This window comes from Aethalodelphis obliquidens, unplaced genomic scaffold, assembly GCF_003676395.1.
Source record: "Aethalodelphis obliquidens isolate GAN/ISIS:26980383/991018 unplaced genomic scaffold, ASM367639v1 scaffold34, whole genome shotgun sequence".
NCBI lineage: Eukaryota > Metazoa > Chordata > Mammalia > Artiodactyla > Delphinidae > Aethalodelphis > Aethalodelphis obliquidens.
Window position 1 is genome coordinate 20973288 of NW_020837978.1, and position 11538 is coordinate 20984825.

Sequence of the window (11538 nt, forward strand, 5' to 3'; positions counted from 1 at the left end):
CTCAATTCAAAGTGGACTATAAACTTGAAATAAAATTTCGATAACTCATTTAATCTTTAATGGAATCCAACCATATTTCTCCTAAAGGCAACGTGAGAACCAATTAGATCACAGCGCGGGAACTAGGAATCAGACTGATCTGCACCCATACGTAAGGTCAGAACCGGCACCAGCACCATACTACTCTCCAGCCAGTTTCCTTTTCTGTTATCGTCATGGCTCGTACAAAGCAGACCGCTCGCAAGTCCACCGGCGGCAAGGCGCCGCGCAAGCAGCTGGCCACCAAGGCGGCCCGCAAGAGCGCGCCGGCCACGGGCGGCGTGAAGAAGCCGCACCGCTACCGGCCCGGCACGGTGGCCCTGCGCGAGATCCGCCGCTACCAGAAGTCCACGGAGCTGCTGATCCGCAAGCTGCCGTTCCAGCGCCTGGTGCGCGAGATCGCGCAGGACTTCAAGACCGACCTGCGTTTCCAGAGCTCGGCCGTGATGGCGCTGCAGGAGGCGTGCGAGGCCTACCTGGTGGGGCTCTTCGAGGACACCAACCTGTGTGCCATCCACGCCAAGCGCGTCACCATCATGCCCAAGGACATCCAGCTCGCCCGCCGCATCCGCGGGGAGAGGGTGTAACCCAAGGCTATTGCTTACTCTGAACTGAAAAAGGCTCTTTTTAGAGCCACCTACTTTGTCGATAAGAACTGTTGTAATGCTTTCCCTTATTTTACCTCCCTAGGCAGTTAATAAACAATAATCGGAAGAAAAACCTCTCTCTACTCTGTTTTTTCTGCCTTATAGCAGGATATAAATTCCGTACTGGAGACTGCACAGGCTGTTCAGACCAGAGAGGCTCCAGAGGACTCTTAACAAACCTCGCTGTTAGTTTCCTCCCATATATTTACCTTCTCACAGTTTGCTGCCCTTGGAAGCCTAAAAGTGCTTTTCTTTGTCCTGTCATTTCTCTACAAATCTAGTCTTTGTTGAAGATGCTATGTAAGCTGGAGTTATAAGCCACCTCTTTGGATTACTTTCTCCTGGGTCTCTGCTACTGTATGTATGAAATATACATGTTAATAAACCTGTTTATTTTTCCTTTGCTAATCTGTGTTTTGTTACAGAGGTCCCAGCTGAGAACCAAGATGTACAGCGGGAAAGTTCTCGACCACCACCACCACCACCCGCCCTCCACCTGGGAAAAAGAAAGAAGATTGAATTAAAATTAAACGAGCAAATTTAGATGGAAAAGGTTTATTGTCCTATGGTACAATTATATTATTACCTTTACGTTATCTTTTCTACTGGAAAGAGATAATAGTCACCTCTAATAGACAAAAATCATTGAAATTTTCAATATCCTATAAATTAGCATCTAAATTCATAGACACTTCACAGATATTAGACCCTAATAAATAGTTAAACAGAAACGCCTTCCCGTAGGATAACTAAAAAACACTTGGGCAGGCTTTTTAGACTATGTTCTCATATGACAACAAAACGAAATTCAGTCGGTTCCTTTACCTTAATTTGACATTTATATATATCTTAACAGATTTCAGAGCTGTTCTGTAGTGACCAGAGCCTTTCCTTTATCCTCAGTGAGCCCATGCCTTATAAATTTCCACCTTCCTGTATGCTGCTTACCAATGATGATTTCATGACGTTGAGTGACAAGTGTTCAATTTCCCGGGCCTAAAGGAAAAGGTGAAAAGAACCAGCACCTCTCCTAAATCCCCCTTTATTTCCAATCAAGTCACAATTACATGATATCTCACTTACATTTTTTTTCAAAAAGGCAAAATCATGATTCAGCAAATAAAAATGAGTATGTGTCAAAGAGCTTCACTTTTCAATAAATGAACCAACAGGTAAATGTTCAAAGAACATTTAAGAAATTAGGATATTTACAGAAAATGTAACAAAGAAATGTTAGAACAGGATTGTTAAATTAGTTTAAAATAAAATTATTTTATTATCCAATAGGTCATAAATCTTCCACTGGATAGAAATTATTTGCCTCTCTGCCAGTTAAGTAACTTCACTAATTTTGGTACCTACAGTCAATAGTAAATAGTTAGATGGTCTAAGTACATTTTTATAGAATCCTTGTGTGGCCTATAACCTTGTATATTGGACATCATGGCCCCTCCTTTTTTCCTTACTTCCAAGTCTCAGACAATTTTTCTCACACTGAGGCAGGAGATAGATGGGCCCCAGGCTGAGCAGCTGGAGTTTGTCGCCTGTGGCCAGATACTCCAAGACAAAGATAATAGCTAGAGCAGAGAGGAGCTGAGTCGTGCCCAGATAAAAGATAAAGAGACCACATATACCTCATTCTCAAGGCCAAGGAAACCTTCCAGACTACACATGCGCAGAAACACTCCTTGGAGGTCAAATAAGGAGGGGGCACCACCCCATAGGAAGTGATGTCAACCTACCCATAAGCCTCTTTGCTAGAATCCATCTTGGCTAAGAGATGCAGGAGCACACGTGGCAGGACCCTGAGATAATCCAAATACGACTTAGAACCAAGAAAAGCAAGATGATTGGTCAAAAGAAACCTGGAAGAGATGCCCCATATAAGTGATTTAAACTACTGCAAGCACTCAACATTCTGAGTTCACCCAGGTGTACCTATTGAGAAATGGAATATTTCCTGCCATATCAGTAAACAAAGGATGTCACAGCAGAGCTTGCAGCCCTCCAGTGTGAGCTGGTGAGCCCTGAGGGAACTTGGGAAGGAAAGAATACCTGCCATCTAGCAGCCATCAGACTGCAGCCACTCCATACAGTGAGCCCTGAGGAAACTCAGGATGTGAAAATACAGGATACTGGCCCCAGACAGCTGAGGTGCATAACGAAGGAATGAGTTCGGTGAGCCCAGACTCTTGCATCTTCCTATACATAGAAAAGAGCTAAATTCCTTAATTTGAGATATCTAGTTTCCTTTAATTAACAATAATCTTTTGATGTTCCTGACTACCTGCGCTTTGTTGCAAAATGTCTATAAAACCTGGCTCTCCCCTAGCCTCCTAGGAGCAGTTCTCTCAGGGTTACTTGAGATGCTGCCTCCCAGGCTTTTAAGTCCTAAAAATCTCCACCGAATAAAACATAACTCTCAATTTTTAGGTTGTGAATAATTTTTTAAGTCCACACTATTCACAAGTACTCTTTTTCCTCCTCATAAACACTTTAGTTGTTTCACTATTTTCCATCTCTTTGTGGGAATTCATTTCTGCAAAGCCAGGGGGCCAGGGGCCTTGTCACTGGCCACTGTCCCTGGTGGTCTGGTGGCTAGGATTCAGCACTCTAACTACCGTGGCCTGACTTCAGTCTCTAGCCCGGGAACTGAAATCCTGCAGGCTGAGGCCACCCAAGATCAACACAGTGAATCGTTACCAAAAAAAAATATATATATATATATACACACACACACACACACACACACACACATATGTATGTATATAAATATATATATATAAACTTTCAAGATAAATTTCTATGACACACCATGGTGTAACTCCTTGACATTCTTATTTTACTCATGCATCAAATAATGGACACTTTACCTTTTTATTCTTTCTAGACTCCAAAGTAATTTACCTGATTTTTTAACCTCATTCACTCTTAGTCTTTACCTACTTTCCAGGAATAGTAAATTGTTTTCTGGCCTTCCTTCTTTTAAGGAAACGCTTTTGTACTTCTACTAAATGATTTCTTTTCTTCTTTTGTTTTATAAAACCACTGAGTGCACAATCTATCAAACAATCTATCAATCAAAGAACACTCATTGCTTTCATAATCAGTTCTGAATGTTCCCTCTCAAGAAACACACTTTTGGGGAAAAAAAAATAAGCATGAATTTTCAGGTACTCTCCATTTCCTGATATTGTGCCCTTGAAGAATTCTAAGGTCAACAATTTTTCTAGTATTCATCTTTTCTTGCCTTGATAAGTAATGGTTTATTCCACAAGGCTGCCTTAGTTCTCTAATGTGATTTTATTTTTTAATTTATTTTTGCAATGCTTCATTCTAGTTGAGACGTGTATCTGTAATTGGGTTTCTTAGAAATACATTGAACGTCCACTGTGTTCCAAAGCCCATGATAGCAAGGTTGGATACAGATCAAGAAACAGAGAGGGAAAAGGAAAAATTCTAGAGCACCACTGACCAAAGAAAACAATGCAAGGCAAACATTTAATGAAAAAATTTTCAGTAGCCACATTTTAAAAAGCAAAGAGATGCAATATTTTAAATAATACATTGCATTTAACCCAAAACATCCAAGATATGTTCATTTCAACATGTAATAAATATAGAGATATTATTAATGCAATATCTTACATTCTTTTTTTCAATCTAAATCTACCAAATTGGGTTTATATTTTAGTCAATCTGACACTAATTTTTTTTACTGGAAATGATTTGTATTTAAATTCCATACAGTTTATTGTTTAAAATTAAGTTCACATGCCCAGGTTGTTCAAATATATCTAAAAATTTCCAATAACTGAAATGGAGTATCAGCCTTTAAATTTAAATTAATTAAAATTAAGTAAAATTAAAAATTCAGCTCCTCAGCAACATCAATCCCATTCCAAAAAATATATTTTTTCATTATATATATGAATATATTATATATATCATATATAATAACGGCTCAAAAGTTATTCCTGACTACTTTATCAGACAATACAGTCTTAGGCGGAATTGTGTTCGGAGCGTGGAGATGGCAATGGAGACTGCTGGTTAAATTGGGGGAGTTATATAAATTTAAACGTAATGATGTAAGTTTAGCACTGACTTCTTAAATAAAAAGTTTGCTCACAAAAAGATATGGAATTAGGAAAGCAACTGAACATAGGCCCAGATGGCAAAATACCAGATTGAGAGATTGAAGAATATTGGCGAGAAAGTCAATCTTTGGAGCATGAAGATGGAATTCCGCAGGTAATTACAGTAGTCCTCAATGACTGTGTTGAGCATTTGACCAGAAATTTACTTTTTGATTTTCAGAACACCTTTGTGATGTCGAGGTTAACATTTCCATTCTACAAATGAAGAAAACAAAGTAAAAATAAGAAAACACCTGCCACAAAACCGGTCCTGGACGTCAGAAGGTGAAAGATAGCAAATACTGAGGGCGCAAGCAATGGAGTCATACCTCCCAAAAACAAACAAGCCAGCGGGAAAGCCTTGTTGCCCAATGGATTTCAGAAATTTCCTCGCTCCCTAAGACAAGTTTACCACCATAACTATTTCACCTTCATTTAAAGTATACAAAAATGCTTCTCTGCGGGTTTCCCTGGTGGCGCAGTGGTTGGGGGTCCGCCTACCGATGCGGGGGACGCGGGTTCGTGCCCCGGTCCGGGAGGGTCCCGCGTGCCGCGGAGCGGCTGGGCCCGTGGGCCATGGCCGCTGGGCCTGCGCGTACGGAGCCTGTGCTCCGAAACGGGAGAGGCCACAACAGTGAGAGGCCCGTGTACCGCGAAAAAAAAAAAAAAAAAAAATGCTTCTCTGGGAAGAGAGAACCCAGGGACTCGTTTGCATTTCAGATATGCGTTTAAAATGAGAGGCAATGTATAATTTCGGTTAATGACTTGGCCTAAATATCCAAACTTGAAAAACAGATGCTGGCTTAATAGGCACAATTATTTCATTCCCTTGATAAACAAGAGAATTTTTTTAAATGCCCTTAAACAGAACGTGTTAAACTGAATTCTGAGAATGAGCAGACAAAGCAATCTTCTCTTTTCGGCTCCGCCCCACTGACTCTCGGGCATGGTGGGCGGGGATAAATTAGCTTACGAACTAACCCCACCCCCTACCCACCCTCATTTGTAGTTTTCAAAAAGGTCCGCTTCCGGATTTTAAATAGGAATTTCGGTGTGCTCTCCCTATTTGTGAGTACAGTGTCTCATCTAGTCTTGTGATGTCTGGACGTGGCAAAGGCGGGAAGGGCTTGGGTAAAGGGGGCGCCAAGCGCCACCGCAAAGTCCTGCGGGATAACATTCAAGGGATCACAAAACCTGCAATCCGTCGCCTGGCTCGTCGCGGTGGAGTAAAGCGCATCTCAGGTCTTATTTATGAGGAGACCCGCGGGGTTCTGAAAGTGTTTCTGGAGAACGTAATTCGGGACGCGGTCACCTATACCGAGCACGCCAAGCGCAAGACTGTCACGGCCATGGACGTGGTGTACGCGCTCAAGCGCCAGGGACGCACTCTCTACGGATTTGGCGGTTAAGTCGGCACCCACAAACTAATTTTCTGTAGCAATGCCCAAGGCCCTTTTCAGGGCCACCTAACTACTCGCTTGAAAGAGCTCGTTGCTCTGAACTGGTGTTTTCAGGTTTTTTTGTAAGGAACTTGAGTTCCGAAGTTTGTTAGATTTTTGGGGTGCAGTTGCTTTAATGCAGCTCATGTTTGCTTAGGTTTGAGTGCATCAAACGTTTACACCGTGTTGCAGTTTTAATGCCACACGATGGCTTTTCCAGTATAGAGCCCTTAAGCGTCCCACATTGTTTGAATAGCACTTCTGATTCTTAGGAATTCTCGGTCTTGCAAAATTAACCAGTGAACTTTAAGATTTTACTAATTTATTAGATTTTCCGAAATACGGAATTACTGTTTGACAGTAAGCTATGAATAGTGTTGAGGGACAAATATAGGTAATGCCTTATTGGCCTGCTCAAATCTCACTCAAAACTTTAGTAAATTTTAAATATTCAGCCCCTAGTAGGGCAACTCAAGGGACAAGGTATAATGAAAGAAGCTAAGACTGAACTGTAGAGAGTGAAGGCACCCATGAGGAGGCCCAGGTGGCACATGGGCTGTTTCTTCTCTCCCTTAAAAGCATTTATATTTGGATTATATAAACTGATTACCAGGTGTTTTTTAATCTACAAAGAATTTGGGATTTGTCTCCTGCCTTTTCAAATCTATTCCCTGGTAGTCTGTAATAAAGCAACAACTTTAATTCATCTCAAGAACCCTCCGGTTTCTTTTCTCAACTATAATGTCAGAAACCGAGCTACATGGACATCTAGCCCTGTGCTGGGACTCCGCCACACCAAAGGTTTTCTCATGTTGTCAGTATTTGCAAAGGAAAAGGGGAAAGAAGTCCCCAAAGTAATAAATGAACAAATTCTGTGTCTTGGCTTCAAAAGAAAGTCACTGGCAGAGGCCTGTTTAAAAGGACTTCAAGGTATTAGGTGCCTTTTCCTTACATAGGTTTCCTGCCTGCAGGCCATTTGAACCAATCCCAGTACTGTGGCGGCAGGGGTGTGGGGAGGGGATTGGGAAAGGAGCAATTGTTAGTTAACTGTCTTTTGGTCCTGCTGGGTTCTGTGATGGTCTCTTAAGGTGGCCCCCAGGATTTCCCCTCTTGAGGTTCACTCTTGTGTGATGAAGTCCCTTGAGTGTGGATGTGACCTGTGACTTGCTTTTAACCATCGAAACAGGTGACCACAGGTGACAGGATGTAAAAAATTTTGTGTATATGACTATGTTATCTAGGATTGTAACATCCTTGACTCTCACATGATGGTTTTAGTGAATCAAGTATCCCTGTTGTCAGGCCCAAATGACAAGAAACTCACAGGGCTATTTAGGAACTGAGGGACGCCTTCAACTAACAGCCCATAAGGGCTTCAAGCCAACAGCCAACAAGAAAATAAGACCCTCAGTCTTAAAACTACAAAGAACCAACCAGTAAATTAGTTTGGAAGTGGATATTTCCCCAAACATCCAAGAGACCTCAGTCCTGCATAACACCTCAATAGCATCCTCACAGAGGACCCAGCTAAACCCTGCCCAGACCCACAGAACCTGTGAGATAATACATGTGTGTTGTCTGAAGCTAGGAATTTCAAGGCAATCTGTTATGCAGCAATAAAGACAGCCAACACATTTGGCATCTTCATCAATCCATGTCATCGAAAATAACAGATATGATGAACTGAAACTTCAATCTTTATCTAAAGGAAGACCTACATTTAAACAGAAAAACTTTAATGTGAACAACATTGTTTCACAACTATGTGAACCTCTACTCACACACCCAATACTGACCTGGCACACACATTGGTAGCGTCTTGCTGGCCGCCCAAATACCAACTCTATAAGCCGTGAAAAGTACTAAAAGCAATTTATCAGTCATTTTGCTTTCAGCAATACAGAAACTATCAAAATATTAACTCAGGAAAACTACATTTCATTCCATATTCTCTGTTCTCCCTGCACTTGTACATCTTCTCTTACTCCTGTTTTTTGTTTCTTCTTTTTTTTTCCTCCTGTGTAAATGAATACAGAACCTAACACTGACTGAAGGCGAGGAATACAAAAATGAAATATAAAATAAAAATTAGTCAAATTGAGGATTTCAGACCCCACTTCAGCACCATGTAGGGTTGATTATATAAATAATAGCCTCAAGACAAAATAAAGTGAAAATCTTTTCTTTTTAATGCAAATTTGAAAATTCACCTTTGAAAGCGTATACTTGTAGTTGAGATTAAACTCTGAGGTTCCAGTAAATACCCCAGGCCTAGTCCAGTATATACTGTATAACTGAGATTCCGACTCTTTGTAAAGTATGAACACCTTCTCATGAGTTAATATTTGTGAAGCACATAAAATTACTTTGTTGTAACATGGGCATTATATTTAAAACAAGGAACCCAAATACATTTACTAGCATTACACAACTTTAAGTCCACAGATACTCACTCTAAAATTTTCAATCTAAGCAGTGACTGGCTACAAGAACAATTTAAAGATTTTAAGAAATAAAAACACAAAACCCAGAATACTACAACTTTCTACTGGTTCCTACAACACACATTTCAAATTCTTTGCTGCAATGAAGAACAAAAATTCAAATAAACCTCTCATACTGCAATACTGTTTCCTGCACTTTAAAGAATGACTAAAAAAAAAAAAGAAAAAAACATGTTTTAAAAATACTGACAAATCTTCATATTATAGCTCTCAATATGCAAAAAAGAGTGGCTCTAAAAAGAACCATTGAGAAATGCTAGAGGCATAGAAAAATTTACTTGGAGATGGTGTACTTGGTGCCCTCGGACACGGCGTGCTTGGCCAGCACCCCGGGCAGCAGCAGGCCCACGGCCTTCTGAATCTCCCTGAATGTGATGGACAAGTGCTTGTTTTAATGCTCCAGGAGCGACGCCTCGCCCGCGATGCAAAGATGTTATTGACAAACGAGTTCATGATGCCCATGGCCTTGGACGAGATGCTGGGGTCCGAGTGGACCTACTTGCAGCACTTTACAGACATAGATAAAGATAGAATAGCTCTCCTTATGGCCGCACTTGCGTTTCTTGCCATTTTTCTTCTGAACCTGAGTCACTGCCTTTTTGGAGCCGTTTTTTGAGTTGGGACAGAGTTAGCCGGCTCTGGCATGGTAAACAAAGTAAGCAAAATTGGGGGATTAAAAGAACGAGAACAAAAGGAACATCGCGAGTAGTTATATCAAGGATATACAAACGAACACTCACAAAGCTAAACTTTGATTGGACAAAAGCTGACCAATAGGTTACTAGTATGTAAACTAGGATTCAAAAACTCCCTTTTTTATTGGATCAAAAACGAACACTTTTGTATATTCCTATAGGTTGATTTACAGCACTGTTATGAGACTATAAATTCATTCACACAAAACAATCAATTTCTTTTTAATTAAATGAAAGTCTTCGCGTTTGGATGCGGAAACCAGGTAAGGAAATCCTGTTATCTAGCCCAGTCCAGTCCTGACCGCAGCTCTGTCGGGTTTGTCCGGGACACCTTGGGACCCTCGGAAGGAGTCCCGAAATGCCGGCCCATTGCAGTGTTATCAAGAAAGACTCGATCGCCGCCATCTTTTTTAAGGTTCCACATTGCAAAGCTTTTCATGACGGCTCTCACCGTTAGACCCAAGGTGACATTTAAAAAATGCATCAAAACCAAACAACAGAGCCAAATTACCAGTTGTTTTGTTTGTTTGTTTCTTTTTTTTTTTTGCGGGCCTCTCACTGTTGTGGCCTCTCCCGTTTCGGAGCACAGGCTCCGGACGCGCGGGCCCAGCGGCCATGGCTCACGGGCGCAGCCGCTCCGCGTCATGTGAGATCCTCCCGAACCGGGGCATGAACCCGTGTTCCCTGCATCGGCAGGCGTACTCTCAACCACTAGCGCCACCAGGGAAGCCCCAAATTACCCCCTTTTGAGTCAAACACACTAACGATCCAGGGATTCCAGGATATTGGGATTTTGCTGCGTGTCCCCTGAATAATACAAAATTCCTTACATCTTAACAGTATTTCCTAGAAGGCCATGTTACAGTGAACTAGATGTTTACGGTCAATGTGGAATAAGATTCATGAGATGCTTAGACGATGGATTTTTAAATAGGGGGAAGGTCTGGGACTAAGATCCGATGAAAACGGGTTAACTGCAGAAAATGGCGGGTGTCTAAAGTCTAAACTTTTCCGAACACATTCTATTTTGTATATCCAAACAGGAAAAAAGTTGAAGAATATTAAATGAGTAATGTGTTTTTGGACAATACTTGAGTGTGTGGGTATTATCGATAAAACAACTCGGAAAAAAAAAATTTTTTTAAGGGGCTGGGAAGATGTCTGCTAATTGAAATTCACCAATCCCAAACTTTCACCTAATGGATAAACCAATCCTAAATCGCTCGGAGCACTTCCGGAATTTAGCGGCGGATGACTAACAGGAATTGCCCACAATCCAATCAGAGTGATTCTGTTCCTGTATAAATATAGAAGCAAATCTACCAGTTTAGCCTCTTTATTTTGGAGATAAGTAATGGCGCGTACAAAGCAAACTGCTCGTAAGTCGACCGGCGGCAAGGCGCCGCGCAAGCAGCTGGCCACCAAGGCGGCCCGCAAGAGCGCGCCGGCCACGGGCGGCGTGAAGAAGCCGCACCGCTACCGGCCCGGCACGGTGGCCCTGCGCGAGATCCGCCGCTACCAGAAGTCCACGGAGCTGCTGATCCGCAAGCTGCCGTTCCAGCGCCTGGTGCGCGAGATCGCGCAGGACTTCAAGACCGACCTGCGCTTCCAGAGCTCGGCCGTGATGGCGCTGCAGGAGGCGTGCGAGGCCTACCTGGTGGGGCTCTTCGAGGACACCAACCTGTGTGCCATCCACGCCAAGCGCGTCACCATCATGCCCAAGGACATCCAGCTTGCCCGCCGCATCCGCGGCGAGAGAGCATAAATTATTATTGCCAACAAGTGCCAACTTAAAACCCAAAGGCTCTTTTCAGAGCCACCTATAATTTCACTTTGAGGAGCTGTATCACAAGGGAGTAGAAAATCACCCCGACCCTCACCAAGGCAAGGCTGGAGGAGGGCAGAACTCCCTTCTCCCCCAAGTATTCCATGTACCAACCCCAGGAAAGGACGGTCACCCCTGCACACTCTGTCTTCCATATAAGAACAGGACATTGATTCCTGATGCTACTTTTCCTCTGCAATCCTTAAAGTTATTTGAGAAACAGCCAGGGGAAAATAGGTGATATATAAAT

General features: G+C 42.3%; 2 protein-coding genes and 1 pseudogene across 2 annotated transcripts; 2 read left to right on the forward strand and 1 right to left on the reverse strand.

Annotated features, from left to right (window-relative positions):
- Nucleotides 1–37: 37 nt before the first annotated feature.
- On the forward strand, nt 38–11284 carry LOC113631621 (uncharacterized). The gene is made up of 3 exons (XM_027128187.1): nt 38–625; nt 5904–6229; nt 10816–11284. Exons 1-3 carry the CDS (start codon nt 216–218, stop codon nt 11226–11228), a joined length of 1149 nt encoding a protein of 382 aa, XP_026983988.1. The 5' UTR covers nt 38–215; the 3' UTR covers nt 11229–11284.
- LOC113631866 (histone H4) lies at nt 5923–7032 on the forward strand. The gene has a single exon (XM_027128610.1). It carries the CDS (start codon nt 5923–5925, stop codon nt 6232–6234), a length of 312 nt encoding a protein of 103 aa, XP_026984411.1. The 3' UTR covers nt 6235–7032.
- LOC113631857 (histone H2B type 2-E-like) lies at nt 7866–10008 on the reverse strand (annotated as a pseudogene).
- Nucleotides 11285–11538: the final 254 nt, after the last annotated feature.

What these genes read in the sequence shown, in the direction of transcription:
- LOC113631866 (XM_027128610.1), top strand. Translation starts at nt 5,923, where the DNA reads ATGTCTGGACGTGGCAAAGGCGGGAAGGGCTTGGGTAAAGGGGGCGCC.
- LOC113631621 (XM_027128187.1), top strand. Translation starts at nt 216, where the DNA reads ATGGCTCGTACAAAGCAGACCGCTCGCAAGTCCACCGGCGGCAAGGCG. An exon ending in ATCCGCGGGGAGAGGGTGTA is followed by an intron (nt 626 to 5,903) that starts ACCCAAGGCTAT and finishes TTGTGAGTACAG; the next exon opens with TGTCTCATCTAGTCTTGTGA. An exon ending in CACTCTCTACGGATTTGGCG is followed by an intron (nt 6,230 to 10,815) that starts GTTAAGTCGGCA and finishes TTTGGAGATAAG; the next exon opens with TAATGGCGCGTACAAAGCAA.